Source organism: Dufourea novaeangliae, unplaced genomic scaffold, assembly GCF_001272555.1.
Source record: "Dufourea novaeangliae isolate 0120121106 unplaced genomic scaffold, ASM127255v1 scaffold148, whole genome shotgun sequence".
Taxonomy (NCBI): domain Eukaryota; kingdom Metazoa; phylum Arthropoda; class Insecta; order Hymenoptera; family Halictidae; genus Dufourea; species Dufourea novaeangliae.
In genome coordinates, this window is record NW_015374032.1 from 81,486 (window position 1) to 102,637 (window position 21,152).

General features: G+C 34.6%; 2 protein-coding genes across 3 annotated transcripts in view; both read left to right on the top strand.

Annotated features, from left to right (window-relative positions):
* Nucleotides 1-650: 650 nt before the first annotated feature.
* LOC107189445 (T-complex protein 11-like protein 1) lies at nt 651-4,484 on the top strand. Its single transcript, XM_015577979.1, has 8 exons — nt 651-861; nt 1,445-1,558; nt 2,242-2,361; nt 2,451-2,745; nt 2,819-3,337; nt 3,442-3,626; nt 3,997-4,163; nt 4,237-4,484. Exons 2-8 carry the CDS (start codon nt 1,548-1,550, stop codon nt 4,482-4,484), a joined length of 1,545 nt encoding a protein of 514 aa, XP_015433465.1. The 5' UTR covers nt 651-861; nt 1,445-1,547.
* A 1,675-nt stretch (nt 4,485-6,159) lies between these two features.
* The window catches only part of LOC107189450 (golgin subfamily A member 4-like), a 28,518-nt gene continuing 13,525 nt past the window's right edge, over nt 6,160-21,152 (top strand). For both annotated transcript variants that reach the window (XR_001516234.1, XM_015577984.1), the window contains exons 1-8: nt 6,160-6,301; nt 7,242-7,412; nt 7,487-7,876; nt 7,961-8,313; nt 8,389-9,148; nt 9,570-9,678; nt 10,676-10,804; nt 10,923-19,635. Coding sequence is in view for 1 of the 2 variants with exons in the window: in XM_015577984.1 (XP_015433470.1) it covers nt 7,248-7,412; nt 7,487-7,876; nt 7,961-8,313; nt 8,389-9,148; nt 9,570-9,678; nt 10,676-10,804; nt 10,923-19,635 (10,619 nt within the window). In the remaining variant the exon portion in view is untranslated. The remainder of the gene's footprint in view (nt 6,302-7,241; nt 7,413-7,486; nt 7,877-7,960; nt 8,314-8,388; nt 9,149-9,569; nt 9,679-10,675; nt 10,805-10,922; nt 19,636-21,152) is intronic.

The window sequence follows — 21,152 nt, forward strand, 5'->3', positions numbered from 1 at the left end:
AACATTATAGAAAAATGTTTAAGTGATATAAAGAAATGGTTAATGCCGATATCATCCTATTTAAATATTATTGATTCAACTGTTTTTGTAGAACAAAGGAGGTTCAAATCTTTTACATTTATCGGAACCTATATACGTAAGATTCGTAAAGCCCAAGGTGGACAACAATGAGTCACACCACCTTTCATGGAAGACAATGTCACGTACACCTTGATTATTTTTATATTTAAAATATTGTTATCGTCATTATATGATTGTAAATTTTTATCTTCGAATTGAAGAAAATGAAAGTAATTTCCTAGATGCGTTAAAATTGTTTTATCGTATACATACCTATACACTATAATGTGCAAATAAAGATAGACGTACTTAAATAAAGAAAAATGTATGAAAAAGGGAATTAGAAAGTAGTAACTACATACATGTTACATTTATATGTGTGTTTACGTAAGCGTAATAAGTACTTTCGGCTGATATTACCTAACGTAGTACATAATTTAATAAACAAAAGCATGTTTAAATTTTATTGGCGTTTAAAAAATTATAAAAATATTGTAATAAATTTCAGAATGTCTCATGACATACAATATAATCTAAGAAATTGTGTGTGACATTCAATAAGAAAAAAAGCTAGTGTTTTGCGACAGATACCTAAATACACCTAACTTCACTGCACTTCACTGTTGATCCTGTTGATCATCAATCTAAAAAGTTGTAAATAGATACACAATTCATTAATATTTGGAACATAACCAATCTGTTGACAAGTGCATCATATAAAAAATTACTCATAAATTTACCGTGGAAATATGACCCCGGTTGTAATGAATGCACAAATACTTTAGTAAAACGTTAAGACAGGTAAGATCGTTTTGTGTACCTCAGCTTTCTAATGAAAGTGTATAAATTACGTCGTTATAATCTTATTAAAAATTGAAAACAATTAAATGTAAAAATGCAGATTTGTAGAGTTACTGAATCATTCAATAACGGTATGTTTGTAAAGCATATCAAAGGTAAACATTATTTGGTTCACCTTTTGTTTGTAAACACATCAATATTTGCATGATGAAACTGACTGACTAAAAAGTGTTGTGTATTAGTAGAAAAATAAAGCGAATCTTCTTTCTATTAAAATTTCATACCTTTAAATATATAGTGGTATTCAATTTTTGTTATCTATAAACACAATAGGTGTAAATTACAAGTCTTTTTATTTTTATAATTAACAAATGATATTAGTTAGATGACATTGATAGATCATGTTACTATTTGATATATATAAATATGAAAATAGTATTGATAATGATATTATCTATGAAATATATAAATCATACAGTGCATAAATACAAGTTATATTGTTGATTAAGATATTATACGAGTCCTTTAAAAACAAACAGGAAGGATAATTCTTATGTGTACCTTGTAGATGTTCTTTTTATAGACAAAGTTTGACCTCCTTCTCTTCAGTAAGCAGAGCATTTAACTGCCAGCTGCTTTTGAGTACAGATCATGCTGCAACAAAACATTTAACTCCATCATTAATAATGCCAGATAGGTATGTTTTCTGCACAAGTATTTTGAAGTATATTATAATGTATAAGTATATTATTATAATAATTATACTTTTTTTTAATTAAAAAGAGATATAATTAAAGTAGATCTCTAATAAAATATATTATGTACATGCTTTTATTTAATGTTATCAGTTAAATCTGTGGTTCTTTAATTTACAAAAAAAATTACATGTTAGTAGATATATTACTGTTGCAAATATTCATAAAGACACTTCATGTTATATTTCTATTGTTTAGAATGAATTTACTTCTTTTCAAATAACTAGTTTATTTTATATAGTTTAAATGTTTTATTAGGAATAAAGTTTTGGTCGGTGCTGGAGTAATATGGGGTATTACTCTTTGTTGTTTCTTTATTACTCGCAAACTTTCAAGATCAACATTATTAAATTTCAATCCGGGTATTTTGTTTTGGTCAGTGTATTTTTGTATAATAGTATTTACCATTTATTGTGTGCAATAACATTTTCTATATCTCTGCTGTCCTAATACACTAATTATTATTAGTGCTGAATTACATATAAATGTTTTAGTTGAAGTACTTATATTTGCTACTAATTTGTCCTGATTTAATATTTAATTTACTACATCGATTAAGTAGTTGACACTCTACTTTTCAGTCAAGCTATGAAACACTCATATAATAGCAGGATATAAATTACAGGAATCAAAAAATGGAAAACAGTGAAGAACAAAAATGCCACATTAATGAAGCCAAAGCATCCACATCTCTGGAATGTTCATCTAATTCAAAAACTGAAACAGAAGATGACAATACAAAGGGGTACATTTTTAAATTATTATTTAACAGTTGCTTGTTCTTGATAAATATTGTCATTAATATTAATTATAATTAAACTTAATATTATATAGACACAAGGCACAAAATTTTATGGTTGGTGGAATAATAGGAGCATCGCCGCCAAAGTTTGTTTCTCTTGACGAAATTATGAAAGCTGCGAATGGTATGAAGAACATGGCTTTGGCTCATGAGATTGCCGTGGATAAAAATTTTCAACTACAAAAAGTTGAGCTTGAAGATGGTACATTTCACAGAAGAGTAAAAGAAATCATGCACAAAGCATTTTGGAATTTATTAGCTGAACAATTGGCTGAGGATCCTCCGAATTATACACAAGCATTGGTGTTATTAAATGATATTAAAGAGGTAAGCAGCTGTAGTGATTCTATAAAGTAACTTTAAGTTTCTACATTTGTTTATGCTTTCTCTTTTCTTGTAGAGATTAGATGAACTGGTCTTACCGCATCATGCAAAAATTCGAGAAAATTTAAAAGAAGTACTTGATGTAGATTTAATTAAGCAACAAGCAGAGAAAGGTGTTTTGGACTTCCAACATTATGCGCAATACGTTATTTCAATAATGAGTAAAGTGTGTGCACCAGTAAGAGATAGCATGATCAGAGAACTTGGTCAAAAAACAGATGTTATTGAAGTATTTAGGGGTATAATGGAAATATTGCAATTAATGCGTCTTGATTTGGCAAATTTTACTATCACCATGATGCGACCAAACATAGTTGCTTGGAGTATTGAGTATGAAAAAGCAAAATTTGCTGAGTTCTTAAAAATCAATGCAAACGGTTTACAACATACAGAGAAATGGTTATTAAGGCATTTTGATCCTACAAAGATAATAGCTGATTCGGCGGATATTAACACTGTGCGACAGACAACACATTGTCTTTTGACCGAAGCATATTTGGATCTTCTAGAATGGGATTTCAGCCCAGACGCGGAAGTATGTTTGAGAATATGTTTTTTATTTATTAAATTTTTCGTTTATATTAGGTAGGCTAAATAATGTAATAGATAATAATTTTTTACAAATGTTTATTCCTTTAGACTTTGATGCTCGATCAAGGTAGATTATTGGAACTGCGTGATAAGACTAGTAGATTAAGTGTTATTGGAGCTGTAATATTGCTATCAAATAACACGATTGGCCCACCAATTCATGGAGTATCGAGTTTCAAGAAGAATATAAAACAACATCTTAATGTACTATTGGAATCTGTGCATTCAAACAAGTATGTATATAAAAGTATTTAGATACATTCATAAATGATAAATATATGCAGGATGGACCAGGGTGGGTGGTACAACCGGGCATGTGGTTATTCTTCATGTAAAAATACATAGATATTTGAATTAGAAATCTGCTGGGTACGCGTGTAATTGAATAGAATCTTGGCTAATGCATCTATTCATTACATTTCGTTACTACTTATTGTCACCACGCATACATACATGTTAGATGAACTTTCAAATTCAATGAAAAATTTTATTCTAAATACATTTTCAACTTATTCTGCATGTAGAATGACCTCCGTCTGGTTGTATCGCCGAGGTTGGTTTACCATGTATATTATACATTAACTTCATGCATGTTATTGACAGGGATTTGGAAACTGCAATGCCAAATATTGTGTTACAACTAAAAGCGGATGTAAAATTAACGTTACAAGAGATACAAGCTGCTCCGTTGTCTTCAGAATTAGAAACATTATTAGAAGGACAAATATTAGAGCTTGTTAAACAAGAGCATAAAATTAGACACCTTATAAGTAAATACTTCATACATATTCTAGTAATCCAAATCGTTAAAATTAAAATTATTTTTTAACAATTACTTTTTAGGTTTGAGAATTCGACAGTTTCTGCAAAAAATAATACTATCACAATCAGCAGCACCACAGCAAGTACCACCCGGGCTTTCCTCACTTCAAGAAGAATTGACAGCTATAACAGCTCAGTTTTTAATACTCATTTCGCATAATCGGAGTGTATTTGGAGAATACTACCAAGAAATTGTGACCAATGCACTTATAAAAAAGGAAGCTGAGAATAATGAAGATACAAGTGGAATTCATACCATGGAATTATAAAATGTGAAATTGCACTTTTTAACTAATCTTTATGAAGGAAACATTAATGTTACTTGTTCATTAATTCAAAATAAGTGATACATATATCTTAAAGTAATTTTTAATTCATTTTCATAAATCAATTTTTATAATGAAAGGAAATCATACTTGTAAATGAAAATGTCAAATAACAGGCGAGCATTAAGGTGTCAATACTATAAGTTATAAATGATTTAATTAAATCAGTATTTGAGTAAGCAGTATACACGAGGATGGAAGAGTATACATACTTGAATGCATGGATGCTACTTGGTTTGTTTTTAATACATTGTACGTACTGTTTGGCATATAAGTTAGCTACAATTATGTCAATAAGGAATATAATTATTTACTGCTGCTTGCTTTCTGTACTTGGTGCTGTAAAACATTCTGTTTCAAAATGCTGTATGTATTTGAAAGGAAAATGTAATATATATATATATATGTACATAGATATAAAAATTAAATCAATTTATAATGAAATTTTAATCTATTTTTTAAGTGCTTTGTACTTGCTTTGTGTTGTTTAATTTTTTAAGAATGTGTACTTGTACATGATTCCACTACTGATTGCGACTACTGTGCTAATGTATATATATATATGTATTTCAAACCATTACTTAGCTAATTTTTATACCCATATACGTATATTACAAGCAAGCAATTTGACATCAAAATGTGTAATAAAAAACATAATGTTCATGAATATTTAAAAGATTTATATCATAGAAAACATGTTTTTAAGAAAAATAATTATGTATTAAGGGGTCTTAATTACAGTCTACTATGATGGTTTAAAAAAAAGTCGAAATTTTTGTTTTAATTTTGCAAAAGTACATTAGGTATTCCGAAACTTTAAAAAAAAGCGCCGGTAAACTGCGAACTCGAGAATGTAAGATGCCTATAAACAACCATTTTTTCTATTGTACCCCTAACGGCAAATGGCATAAGCTTGGAAAGCGTGAAGTTTGAAATATTGTATCTACACTGACGAGCAAACTCGGCTTCCACTACGGGAAAAAGTGGCGTAAGAGTCTTCATGTAGAATGACCTCCGTCTGGTTGTATCGCCGAGGTTGGTTTACCATGTATATTATACATTAACTTCATGCATGTTATTGACAGGGATTTGGAAACTGCAATGCCAAATATTGTGTTACAACTAAAAGCGGATGTAAAATTAACGTTACAAATTCCCCAAGTGGAAGCCGAGTTTACTCGTGAGTGTACATGCAAAATACAAGCGCAGCGCGTAGCCACCGCTAGCGCGGGAACTTGGCTGACAAACTCGCGCTCTGATTGATCGCGGTTTTTCGTTAATATCTCGGTAACGAAGCCCCAGATTACATATTTGCTAAGGAAAAAGTTGTTCCAATTCACCCCCGAGTGTTCCAGTTCCGGGTCGAGCAACATTTTTGTCACAACCTGTATATGCTATGAAGTCCATGGTATTGGAGAACTTGCGGGAAGTTGATGACAGTTTATAGCCCTCTGGTGATGAGTGTTGGAAGTATTGTCACAGTAAAATCATGAGAATGTCTAACTTGGTCCAACTGTTTCCGGTTGTAAAAGGAGTGATGTAGACTTTACATTTGGAAGTGTAAAATAACAAATTGCACAATATTCATGTATAATTATTAATAAAGTTATTGCAAATATTGTAAAGTTAAAACTAAACAAGGATATGTGTACATTGACAGTGCATTGTAGAAGGATGTAGGTGGTGAAAGCACTTTAATAGAATATGTGCACATATAGTGACGTGTTTCCATCTTGACAATTCCTGCAATATAGATAAAGGTAAATGTGTTTTGAAAAGTGTTTCTGTTTATGAAAATTAGTATCTATACTGTGTGATTATACAAATTTATCAGGTTTTTTTAATGCTACTTTTTTATGCTATAAATTATTAACATATACTTTCTTTTTACAATACGAATTACGTCATTTTGCTACGTGTTCAAAATTATTTTGCAAGTTTTATGTTTTCTTTGCGGTATTTGTAGTTTATTTTTTGATTTAAGTAAAATATTCATACTTTGATAAACTCAAAATCTTTTGAGGTTATCTTCATCATATTGTCAGTATGCATAACATCATTATCAATGATGTTTTTTAAGTCTGTTGTAGATTTTGTATTTACACCTTTTTAATGCATATTAAATAATCGAATGTCATGCTTTTATTTATTTGTATTTTGTATTGTATTTCCATGCTTCTATCATAACCATATAAATTTCCAATAATTAATATAAGAATGTCCCAAATATTACAAATTTTTATTTATATGTCAACGTAATATTTTGTTGTAGGTTGCATGTAAAATTGTTTAAATTAAGAATTATCATTACACAAAATAGATAAACAAGTTTAATATTTCTCTATTTAAACAAAAAATTTGTTATTTAAGACTTTACGAATTTTGTATGGTATTGAAAAAATACAAGGTTATTGCTTACATGCTATGTTATATGAATTAAATGTGCCACAAGGTTACTTATGTATATTATGACATTTAGTATATATGTGTACACAAGGATAATATAATTAGTTTACCTCAGTCGAGCTTTCATCCAATTAGTCTATGAAAATGAGAGCAGTGGGTGACATACTGTCTGATCACTTTATAAAAACTTTCACTGCCATTGACTACATAATTTCTTACTCATAGGAGTTTATTGTCTATGTCTGTGGTATATAAATTACAATGAAGTGGTTTCTATTGTTATTGGTTATACAGTTCACAATGTGGGACACATCAGGAGAACCACCAGGAGAACAAGAAGGGGACTCATCTGATCCTGCAATGCAAGTAGAAGAAAAATGTGAACGAAGTCAAAGCCAAATGGAATCTCTTGAAGAAATTGTGCTAAAAAATAAGCCAACTTCGAAGAAGCAGGAGGAAGTTCAGGTAACTAAGCATGTTTTATAAAAACTTAGTGAAGGTTCTTAAAATATTTTATGCAAATTGTAATTTCAATTTAGGAATATGCAAGGAGGCTTTCTAAAATTAAATCTAGAGCTAAATTTTCACGACGAAATAAGGAAGCAAATTTGCCATGTAAAAGTACATCACATGTGTCTGATGCAACATCACCTGGCACCTCTGATCAAACTGTTGACGATATAAGTCAAGCGAAAACTGCAAAAGCAAAGTCTACTTTACTCCAAAAAAAGTTAGCCGAAGACAGGAAAGTATTCGAACAACGTAATAAGGAGAGGACTGAAACTAAACGTGCTGTGGAAGAGAAGGTAGAGGCTATTAGACAACAACTAGAAGAAAATGATGTATCTCACCCAGATCTGGCTCTAGTAAGTCTACAAAAGGATCAATTATCTGTTACACCTATTAAACCAGTCATGATCACTTCTGAGGTTAGTGATATAAAACTTTTTATGATTCTCATTGCAAACATTCTGTTAAGCTGTTTGAAATATTATTTAAAATATTGCTTTTAGGTAATGTCGCCAGTACAAATTGAAAGTATTCGAGATAAAGAAAATAAAATTGCAGAACTTAGTAATAAAATTGTAGAATTAGAAGCCAGTATTGTGGACCTTCAAGAAAATTTGAAGGAAAAAGATTCTGTCATTGAATCTAAAACAAAGGCAGTTACACTTATGTCCGCAGATCTTTCCAGGAAGGGTAAAACAACATTAGACACTCTTGAAGATACGAAAGATGAAATGCGAACAATGCAGGAGCATTTTATACTTTTAGAGACATCATTAAAAAATAAAAATGAAAACCTCTTAAAGCAATTAGCAGAAAAAGATAATAAAATAATAGAATTAGAAGAATCAGTTAATCGGTAATTTTAAAAATTTTTACTTAAAAATGTTTTTCGCAATTGCTCAAAAAACGTTTATTAATTACTTGTGTTTAGGTTTGAACAAGAAGTTGACAAGCAAAAGTTATCTGAGTCAGCAAGCGCTAACTTTTCTCGCTGTACAATGGATACATTAGTAGAAACCAAAGAAGCAATGAAATCTATGCAGGAAAATTTTGTACTTATAGAATCATCTCTTAAAGCGAAAAACGATAATCTTCTTCAACAGCTGCAAGATTATGAATTGAAATTGGCAGAATCTAACGAACGAATATTTAAATTGGAATCTGGTATTGGTATAGAAAAAGATCCAACAGTTGACGATTTGCGGTTTAAATTAGAAAAATTGGAATATAGTAACAAACAGTTACAGGATGAGAAATATGAATTACAAAAAAGTATGGCTGATCTGCAAGATAAAATTGTGAACACTTCTATCCATGGTAATGGTGCTGTAATAGAAAAGGACAATAGAATAGTTGAACTCGAAAACTTAATAGAAGAATTGAAACAATCTAATAAACTTCTTGAAGAAGAATCTAAAGTGGAATTACAAAAACAGTTAGCGGATTTGACATTGAAAAATGAAGAATATGCAAATAAAATTACTGATCTTGAAAATTTGGTGCATAACCTAGAAGAACAAAAGAGTGAAATTGCAGCCAGATTACCAGATGAGAGTGCTGTTAACGAAGACGAGAAGGTGGCAAAGCTTACCAAAGAATTGGAAGAATTAAATAAAAATATGATAAAAATAAAAGCACAACATAAAACTAAAATAAAAAGTTTACAAAAGCAACTGGAGAATTTCAAAATGGTGAGAAATTTTCGCATAATTGTTTATATTTCTATGATGTTTTAAGGGGTCATGCTCAGTCAGTACTTATCTGGCCGATGCGCCCGAGCGGAGCGTATACTTTGAACGCCTGTAACTCTGTCATTTTTAATTGGATTACCTTGAAACTTGCATAGACTATTCTCGAGATGTTGTACCTAAAGAAAATGTAGAAAGTGAGAAATCGATTTTTGAAAATTTTTGACTGAGCATGACTCCTTAATGTCTTGTAATAATCACACAAAAAATCTAATTTAATAATATAGGAGTAAAATAACCGTAAATAGTTTTAATGTTTTAAGATAAATGATCATTTCAGCAAAAACAACCAATTTTACCTTATTTACTTTGGTAACATTATTATTATCTATGTGTTGTTATATATGATGATGTCTTGGTTTAGGTGTCCGACACAAATGCGGAACTTGTTAGACTGGCGAATCAAGTGGCATTATTAGAGGAGGAGAAAGGTAACCTTCAGCTGAATCTGGTAGACTTTGACGAGCTTAAAGGTAGGAACCAGGGCAGAAATTCTGTCATTGCTGTTTCCATTGTTCTAGTTTTGTTATCAATTGTACATGCAATGCAATGTCCATTTATATTATTCTCAAAGCAATTTGTTATCCATAGCCCTATTTTCCTTGCTGCGGACAATTCCACTGTCTATGTACATAATGTGTTTGATAATATAGACAAAGCACTTCTATTGTGTTGTTTGAGAATTCTTTTCAAACAAAATAGTTAATTGGAATACACAGTTAATATTTGTTTTTTCAATATAGAGTTATTGAAAAAGTTAGAAATACATATGCTAATTCCTGGTGATGGAGTTTTACTATATAATTAGTTAGGTATACACTAAATTTTTTAAATGTTTATTCAGAATACTAATCAATTATATTATACCGGATATCTTTTAATATTTTAATATAACATGGTACCTACTTTACTTGTCAAAGTTTGCTATACTCTGATTTTGTAGAAATAGATCTATTTCTTAGAACGTAATTTTATGTTACAACTTCATATAACTCATATAATTATATCATCATTTGTAACATCATTAACTTTCTTGCATGAAAAATTCATTAAATAATTTATGTTTACAACTTCTATGCAACTTTTTACAAATTTTGATACATCGCAGTATACTGCTGCATATTTTGCATAATACGGTATAATGTGAAATAATGATCTGATGTAAGACAAACTATAATTAATACTGTGCAGGATTAACAAATAAGTAAACTACAAACAAATTAGCAAATGAATCATCTTTTTGCTTTCAAGATTGGTTATTGGTTGCTATATTCATGGTTTTAAAGCTACTAATTATGCTTATTGCGAAAGAAGATAATTAATCCTTTATAAATAATTAAGGTACCTAAAACTCTGGTTTTGAAGTTGCTCCTCTTATACGTTTTTAAATTGCTTGCTTTGCACTTATTATTAGTTCATATTATACATTACATAATTTATACGCATCTTTGGCATGTACAATTTGCACAGCCTCAGCAGGCGACTGGCAAGAACGCACTGTTTACCTCGAAAGTAAAGTTTCTGATCAGTTAAAAGAAATTCAAATGCAAATAGAAGCCATTGCTGCATTAGAGAATCAAAAACTGGATCTCATGCAAGGTAATTGATTTTACATTAATTCTTAGATTAAATAAATGTTACATATAAAATTCTGGGTCCTAAATTATAAATGTGAAGAATGAATTATTTTGATGTATATGCTTAATCTACATTTCAGAACTCCATATGGTAAAACAGGAAATTTCATCTTTAGAAGCGGAAAATGCAGAATCTGAAAATCTGAGGGTATCTGCAGAAATGAAAGTTGTTGATTTTGAGGAACAGTTAGAAGCTATACACAAACTGCAGAATGAAAATAAATTAGAATCTTCGTTAGAAGCCAATTATGCAGAGCTAATTAAACGGATGGAAGTTTTAACGCAAGAAAATAGTGAACTGTATAATAGAATATCGAAAATGGAAGAGAAAGGAGCTTCTGACACCGGTTCTACTGAGTCGTTTGAAGCCATACAGGAATTGGATAAGAGTGATTTGTTGAAAAAAATTGAGGATTTGACACAGAAAAATAATGAATTAGCTCTTAAAGTAAGTAAAATTCAGGAAAAAGAAAAATTACAGGCTGGATCCATAGAGTCGTTTGAAAGTATACACGATACAGATAAGAATGAACTATTAAAGAAAATTGATCAGTTGACTCAAGAGAACACTGACTTAACAATGAAATTGAGTCGAATTGAAGAAAAAGGATCTTCTGATACAGGTTCAACGGAATCTTTTGAACGTATTCCAGAGCAAAATGAAAGTATAACGAAAATTGACCTTCTTACTCAAGAAAATAGTGAATTAGTAATTAAACTTACAAAACTGGAAGAACAGTTGGAACACATAAGAAGCAGTGGTATGGAATGTAAGTCGGATGTTGACTTACAATTAAAAGTCGATAGTTTACTGGAAGAGAATAGTAATCAATCTGCAGAATTATCCATACTCAAGGCACAGTTAACCGAAATCACAATACAGAATACTAATTTTCAGAAAGAAATTGAAACTTTGAGTGCAGAAACCTTGACTCTTAAACTAGAGGATTCATCTGGAAAATTAAAAAGGGAAATTGAGTTAACAACACAAATGGACGAGTTAGTGGAAGAGAAAACTCTTCTTGAGAAAGAAATAAAGGAATTGAGTAATGCTTTGGAAAAATCACACAAGGTCACAGTTGAGGATGTTGAAACAAATAATTTGACATTGAATGTTGAAGAATTGCTGAAAAAAAATAAACAAATATTTGTGAGAATGTCAGAACTTGAAGCGTTTAATGAGAAATTGAAAGAAAATTTGAAGGACGTAACACGAGAAAAGGAAGAATTATGCAGAAAAATTAATGATATGTTACCTGAAGATCCTGTCAATGAAAGGTTAGAAATTCTTGAAAAGTTAGAAAAGTTAAATAAAGAGAAACGGCAACTACATGAACAAGTCGAAACTCTTCTAGAAAAATCCACTAAAGATTCATCTGAAATGCGACTGTTAGATGAATCTGTTATTGCTTCTTTACAATACGAAATAGAAGAACTGAAGAAAGTTGTTGTTGAACAAACTAGTACAATTGAAGAGATGCAAGTTAAACTTATAAATAAAGAAGCAGAATTAGATGAATTACGTAAGGAGATCATAGAGTATCAAGCTTCTGAGCAGAAAATTAACAGTCTCGAACATGAATTGAAGGAAATGCAAGACAAAGTGGAAAAATCATGGTCTGAAAAAGCAGCCATTGAAGAGGAATTTAATACATTGCAAAAAGAAAGTAGTGTGTTGCGCGAAGTGAAAAAAGAGAAGGATGCAGAAAATATTTTGCTAAAGCAACAATTGCAAGATACTACAGCGTCATACGAGTCGAAAATTCAAGAGCAACTAACAATAATATCTGAAAAAGAAAATGGAATTACTAATTTGAAGGAAATCATTGGAGAAAAGGATCAAGAGTTGCATGCCAAATACACGGAATTGCAAAATAAAATGATCACAATAGACAGTCTGCAAGATGAATTGAATACTTTAAAAATGTTAATCCAAGAGAAGGATGTTTCATTAAGGTCAATGTCTGATGAAATTGCGAATCTTAATAATGCACTAAAGACTAAAGGAGACGTAATATATTCATTGAAAAAAGATATTGCTGACTTAAATGAGAAGTTAGAGGAATCGAAACCTTTGCAGAATTATAATGAATTATTGGAACAATTAAAAGATAAAGACACGATTCTTAATGAAATTCAATATAGGATGAATGCTATTACAAAAGAAAATAATAATTTATTGGAAAAAGTGAAGAATTTGTCCGAGCAGAACGATAATATTCAACAAGGTTTAACTGAAAAACAAGGACTAGTTTCTCATTTAATGAAAGTGAACGAGGTTTTAGATGCACAGATTGTAGAATTTAAATCCGATAGAGATCAAGCAAAAAGACGAATTTGGGAGATGCAAAACATTATAGACGATAATGCTAAGTTTGTGGAAAATTTACAGACAGAATTAAGAACTGCATACAAGCAAATAGAACAGTTAAAGATAAAACATACAGAGGATACGGAATTACAAAATCAAAGAGTTGAAGGTCTAATTGAAGAATTACATGCTAAAACACAAGAATATGAAACACTGAAAAGCGAATTGTTAGAGAAGGAAAGACTGGTTGGACAAAATGTAACGGAGGAGGTTAAAATCGCACTGGAAGCTAGAATTGCTGATTTGGAGCAGAAATTGAAAGATTCTGAAGATAAAATACAAATGCAGTTAGAAAAAATGAAGAAAATAGCAGCGAACCTGAAGAAGAAGACAGCCGTGTGTCAAGAACTTGAAACAAGAGCCGCTGAGTTAGAAGAAAAATGGACAACTGAAAAAGACGAAAAAGAGGCTAAAAACAAACAGATACAGGATGCAGCAATTTCGATGTGTGAAAAGGATAATAACATAGCAGAGTTAGAAGAGAAACTGATGCAGGCAAGAAACGAGAACGAAGAGGCTTTGAAAAACAGTGATGAACTTATGAGTAAATTAACCAATTCGAACGAGAAAATGTCGTTGCTTACGCAGCATATTACAGAAATGGAGGAAGAAATTGTAAGAGTACGAGCAGAGTTGGAATCCATAGTAGTGGAACTTGCAACTGAGAAAGTAGCCAAAGAAAATATAATGTCGGAATATGAAGCTTATAAACAACAAATTGCTACAGAGAACGAATGTAAACTGTTGGAGTTAGACGATGTCAAGGAAAAAGCCAGGGAGCTTAGCGTTCGAATGCAAGTTATGGAATCGGAATACGTTGAACAACTTGCGTTAATAAAGGATCTTCACGCTGCAAATGGTTTACTATTGTCCAAACAAACTCAAATCAACGAAAAATTGGAAAACGTAGAAAAAGAATCGGAGGAGCGACGAGTATTATTAGAACAGGTGCAGAAGGAAGCCGTTAGCACTGCGACCGTGACCACTCAAACCACAGAAGATGAAATTATTGAGGATGATACGAAAATGACTGGTACACAACATTGCAGTCATTGCGAACAATGCCAAACGGTGGTGCAAGCGTTAGAGGCGAAATTACAGGAGCGGGAAGCAGAAATTGAGAATTTGGATAACGAATTAGCTAATTCTGTTGGTAATTTTGTTCAAATGAGAGAGTCTCTTCGGTTTAACGATTTAATGAACCAAACCACTATGCGAAACAGATCACTGGAAGATCCCTACAATCATCTTCTATTCCAGTATAATACATTGATATCGAGCAACGAAGAAATAAAAGCAAAATTAGATGAAGCTTTAAAGGAAAATAAGGACTTGGTAAAGAAAATTGAAGGCTTACAGTCCGTGAACACTACTTTAGAGGAAAGAATAGTTGTTGCAGAGCAAATGTTAGAAAAAAACAAGCAAAACACAGAAAAGTTAGAAAATGTTGATTGCTTGAACTCTGACTTAAGAAAGAAATGCGAAGAACACGAATTGGAGTTGTTGAACGTGCAAAGAGACATGCAAGACGTCCAGGAGCGTGCGGATCTCCTCGAACAACAATTAAATTCCCAGACTGCATTATTGAAGTCGGAAGTAGAGCAACGAATGCATACAGAAAAGTTGTTGCAGGATGTTAAAAATAATTTGGAACAGGAAGTCGAGTCCCGGAAGGCTGATAAAAACATAGATCAGAAAATAATAGAAGATCTAAAGATTGAGTTAGAAACGTACAAAAATCAGAGTGTAGAGCTTACTGAAAACTCAGAAATTGTTAAAAGAGGAGCACCTGATTTAAATTTCCCAATTGATGAACGAGACAATGTGCCTCAGTTATTCGATGCTTCAAAAATCTTTGGTGCATCATCTGCCTCCGGTTCCGATATTCTAGGTGGTGCAGAAGCGAGAAGATTTCAGGCTTTGTTAAGCGAAAAAAACGCACAGTGCTCGAATCTTACCCAAGAGATCAGTCACTTGCAGAACCAGTTGATCGAGGAGAGATCTCAGATGTCCCAGAATTACAGCCAATGCATCGAAGAATTAGAAGTCTCTCGGAAGGATTTGCATGTAGCCCAAGCGAACTTGGAAAGAATGGAACAACTTTTAACCACGAAAGATGGACAGATCGAGTCCCTGAATACTGAACTGCGAAATCTCAGCTCGCAAATGTCGGCGGAGTTAGAGGCAAATTCTACAAAAGAGGCGGTCGAGAAACTCTCTCTCTCTCGAGATCAGCAGAACATCTTGCTCGAGTCGTACAAGCTGCAAATCGTGAATTTAGAAGCGGAATTAAAGAACTCAACAGACACGGAATTGATACAAGACTTGGAAACTCGGATTTCGGATATCACCAAGGAGAGAGATTTGTTACAGTTGCAGATGAACGATTTGTCAAGATCGTTGGAAGAGTTGAAGGGCTCAACTGAAATCGAGCGGAGTTTGCGGATGGAAATTGAGAAAATGGCGCGCGAAAGGGACGAGATGAAAGAGCTCGCGGCGAATCTCACGCGGGCTTTGGAGGATGCTTACAAAAGTGTGGATAAAACGCCTACCCTTACGGACTCGTCTACTAAAGAATCGACGCCTTTACAGGAAATCACGGTTACACAAGCGGAAGCGGATACTTTGAAAACTGTCGGCGAAGATGTTAAGGAAATGATTACTTCCGATAGTTGGGATGTAGGCTCGATCGAGAAGTTCAATGTCGACGAGGAAACCTGGGGTTGGAATGCGGACGATGCTCAGCTGGCTGGTGAACCGGTTACCACCGCTTTAGTTCCCAGCATGGAAATGCAGTTACGGGCGAAGGTCGACGATCTTCAGGATCAAATTCGAGATCTGGAGAAGGAACAAGACAAGATGACGGAAGAAAATAAGGCGCTTCAGTTGAGAAGCGGCAAAATGATAAAGAAACTTAAAGAGTACAAGGTGCAAGTGGAGAACCTTCAAAAACAATTAAAAATACAGAAATCTGCGATCGACTTTTACGACCTTGATTCCGCGATCGGAGAAGAGTTGAAGTCTCAGATCAGCAAGCTAGAGAAAACCCTGAACGAGGTTAAGGAGGAACAGAAGAGTACGATCGCCGAGAAAGAGGCTTTGATGAAACGTTTGGATGTCCTTATGTCTGCGAACGAACGATATATGGAGATGAAAGAGAGGCAGGACATGGATATGGAAGTATTACGTATCCGAAACAAGGAGTTGTCGGACAAAGTTGAAACGCTGGATAAACGGTTGCACGAAAGCGCGTCTGGTTCCGAGGAGAATAACGCTTCTCGAAACGAAACCGTTGTTCCGGACGAGGAGACCAAATCGGTGGTTCGTCGTCAAGAGAGATCCGTCGACGGCGAGGACTTGGAGACTCTGTGTAAAAAGTACAAGGATGATATCGATGATATTAAAGACGAGATGGAAGCGCTGGCCAACGAGAACGAACAATTGCAGCATTTCCTAGAAGAACAGAAGAACAAGCTGTCAGCCATCGAATCGAAACGAACGGCGGATGAAAACGAGTCCATTCAGATTGTGGACGATCTGAACAAAAAGATTTCGGAGTTGCAGGGCATGTTGAGTAAATCGAGAGAAGAGTATGACTTGTTGAGGAAGCAATACGAGCAAAGCTTGATGGACGCTAATGATCAGGTGTCGGCGATGAGGCAGAACTCCGATTTCTTGAAGGAGGAAACTTTTGAGAAAATTACCAGACTGGAAATGGCGATCGCTGATCTGCGTCAGCAAGCCGAAGCATCTGAATTAAATGTGAATGGACTGCAGAAGAGTTTGCAGGAAGCGGTTCAAGAGAAAGCAGACACAGAAGAGAAATTGGTTGCGCTAACGTCTTCCTCGGAGAAGCAACTGTCTGCCGTGAATGCATCGATGGCGGAAGTAACGGAACTTTTGAACGTCAGGATACAAGAGGTCGCGGACTTGAAGCAGGAACTTCAGAGGCAATATATACATCACGAGGAGGTGAAGATGAAATTACAGGAGACTATAGAACAACTGAGCCTAGAACTCGGCGAGAAGAAGCAACAGGTAGAGGTATTGAAGAAATCAATGAACGATAAGGAAAACGAGTTTATTCAACAACAGAGCGTGGAGACCGTTAGCGCTCTCGTGAGCCAAGCTACTCAAGAGCTGGTGCAGAAACACGCTATAGAGATCGAAGAGAAAGAGAAAGAGATACGACGGCTTAATGAAAAGAAACTACACGATGATAGGCAACTTGTAGATGTAAACAACGAACACCTACAATCTGAGGTGAGTTCTTTGTCGACCAAATTAAATTACATGAAATCGCGCAATAAAGAGCTTCAGCAGACCCTGGTTTCGCTGGAAGAGCGATTAACTGGAACAGTGTCAGAGAATGAACGAACTTTTGAACAGCTCTCGATCGAAAATAAAGAACACGTGGAAACTATAAGACAGTTACAGGCGCGGCTAAAGGAGGTAGAAATACCTTTCGGCCAGGCAAAAGACTTCATTTCGCATGCCCAAGATCTAGAAGAAAAGCTTGAAAACGTAAGGGCTTCTTTAGTGGAAAAAGAATATGCTTTAGGACAATGCATCAAACAATCCGCGGAATGCAATATTACTTTGGAGAATACCAAAGCCGAAGCTAACGCACTCCGTGTGGAGTTACAGAGGACCGACACCTTGAGGAACGAACTGCTAGAAAAGACTGATCAGATAAATCATCTTACCGCGGAATTGGAAATCGCTCGCAAAGCTTTGAACGAAGCCAGGCGGAATTTGAGCGAGAAGATGTCTTTGCTCGAGACGAGTAATCAAATGTTGAACGAGAAGCAGATGGAATTGGACAGATTGTCGCTGGTACAAGATCACTATCAACGTCGATCGAGTTCTTCCAGGACAGTAGACGATTTACCTGTCTTCAGGATGAGCGACGATACCCAGAGTCTGCAGCGTACGATTGACACTATGCAAGCTGAGTTGGATAAGAAACAGGAGGAAATCGAGCATTTTAAATATCTACTTAACGAGAACACGTATCCCAGTATAATCGAAGAGATGCAGGATAGGATCAACAGTCTTTACAACGAAAAGGCCGAGCTGGAGTCTTCTTTGGAAACGGCGACATTGAGAGCCGGCGAAAAGGACAAGCAAATCGAAAGTTTAACGCAGCGAATCGAGATGCAGACTCAGGAATTCACGTCCAAGGTAGAAGCAACTTTACCATCCAAGGAAAGACGGTCCGTCCATGATCAGGAGGAGATCGTCAGGTTGCAGAACGAGCTACACGTTAAAGAACAGCTGATCAACGAGTTGAAGTACGTGATAGCCGAGAAGGACTCTCAACTATCTCTCCAAGCCAGCATGGAACCGCAGTCGGATGATTTCGAGTTGCGTGAAACGTTGCAGCGACTGACCATCGAATTGTACGCTAAAGAACAGGAGATACAGCAACTGAAATCGACGGTCGCGGAGTTGGAGCAAGAACGGTCGCGATTACAAGCATTCGAACGGGTCTCGGAGGAAACCAGGGACGCCATACAGAGGCTTAATGAAGAGAAGGAACAGGTACGACTGGAGGCGCATGAAATCCTAGAGAGGAAGTTGAAGGAGAAGGAAATGGAGATCAGCGATATAAAAGAGAGGCTGTCTATCGAGAACAGAAATATTCTAAGTGAGTTACAGTTGAGGGACAGAGATATCGAGAATCTGAGGAGACAGCTGAACGAGTTTTCTACGATGGAACAGGGTGTGAAAGATAGTCTCCATCGAAAGGAGGAGGAACTTGTCCGTGTGAGCGCGGATTTGGCGGAGAAAGAACGACGATTGGCGGAATTGAGCATTACCAAGGACACGGAGCTCCACAATTTGAAGGTCCAGATACACGAGAAAGAGATCCGCATAGAGGAACTATTGGCGATGTCCGACGAGGAGGAAAAACAGCTGTACGAGTTGAAGATCGCATTGGAGGCCAGGGAGACGGAGATAAATTCATTGAAGGCTCTGCTGGAAGATAAAGTCAAGGAATACGAATTGATTCAAAACGTATTGAAAAAGGACATTCCTATTATCGATCCGTCTGAGGTTCGAGACTTGGAGGTGTCTGGGGAAGAGGGGAGAGCGTCAACCTCGCAGGAACTGGACTTTGCTCTGTACATGCTTCATCAACGGGACGTCAGGTGCGAGGAACTGACCCACGAGCTGATGCAGTTACTCGAGGAACGGGACACTTTACAGTTACGTCTGTCGAACGCGATCAGAGTGAACGAGGATCTGAGGAAAGGTGGCACCTCTCAGTTTAGTTTGAAGGAAGAGCCTTCGGTTTCCGAAAGCACGGAACCACTTGTGGACTGTCCTTCGCCTTCGAAGTCCGAGGGACCAGTCGAGATAGCCAAGGAAGCTATCGATTCTCCGATTGGGGAGGACAAGGAGACTCTTGCCCAGAAGTACGTAATCTCTATAGTTAATGTTTCAATCTAATTTATTTAAGGGGTTATATACAGTGATTCCTCGATGAATGCGACTCGAGCAACGGCGTTGTTCCTACCACTAGAGGGGGGTCCCCCTCTGGAATCAATCAGAACAGAGTAAACAGTAGCTACGCAGAGGCTCAAAAACTTTCCGTTTTGCTATGAATGCTCCAAAGCGGACCCGAGTACGTCGCACTCATCGAGACATTACTGTACCTTTGACAGGTCGGAAAATAGTGTTATTATTACGTATTTTTTTTTTAATATAAAAGACGTTTTATTTAGGAAATCAAGATATGCATCTTTTTGTGTATAAATTAAATTGTGTTCTTTTATTAAAAGAAATTTTATATTTTGAAAAATGATACCGTAGCTGCGCCTCCCACCAAGGCCCCTTCGCAGTTACAGCATTTGCGGTAACAAAAATATGTCAAAGACTACAGGACCCATTGGAATGAAATTTGGTGTGAATATTTTTAAGACAATAATCGAATACTTGTCGAAGCGATTTTCGATTCGTGCAGTTTTTTTAAATTAAAAGAACATAAAAATTTAGATCGAATATCGAATGCTTGACTTTGAGTAGCTGTCATTTTTGAAAAAATAACATTTTATTAAGTAAGAGCGCTGCCGCCCTTCACCCGCACTCCCCTCCCCGGCGAAAGTACCTAGCCCCAATTAACGCCGAATATTCTTTCTCGATAACCTGATTCATGAAAATCGAATATTTTAAATTCATGAAGTATACTAGTAACCGAACTTTCACAAATGTTTTTTGCGAATATCTAGAAAAGTTGTTCAGAATGTTGACCTTGATAACATATGTCAAGGTCAAGGACATCGAGCAGGGTCCCTTTTTGTAAATATTTACCAAACGTTTCTTCATATGAAACAAAATTCATAAAAATAAACCTATTTTCCGACCTGTCAATGATATTTAATCCCTTAATGTAATACTTTCATTAGGTCTATGGAAAAGTTCTGTCGGTTTCCTAGTCGAAAATCTATGTGTCCGCAGTTTCCTTGTATACTTTGTTTTTGTAAAATATAACAGTCTACAAACTTGGAAATACTATTCAAGAATCTGGTATTTCATTAACGTTTTTATTGCATTTTAATAAAAAATACGATTCGTAATCTTATAATTGATATTTAAGTAAATTAGATTTAATTCTATGTTGTAATAAATTTTTCGTCCTCTAGTCTGAAACTTTTCATTCACATAAATGGATGAAATTGTAATTATGCCATTGAATTCGAATCGTGATGTTTTGTTTCTGACCTTTGATGATTGTTATATACATGATACATGATTTTTTCACCTCAAGAACGGTGATTATTTGTTCAGATTTTGATACTACTTCTCGGAATTAAAGATCCCACTCTTTGTTTTGCAATAAATTCGATTTTTTGTATTGAATTGTACAGAATCTCCAAAGACAGGTGTCGTTTATCTAAATTATTTGGACCATTTATAAAGGCGACAGAACTTT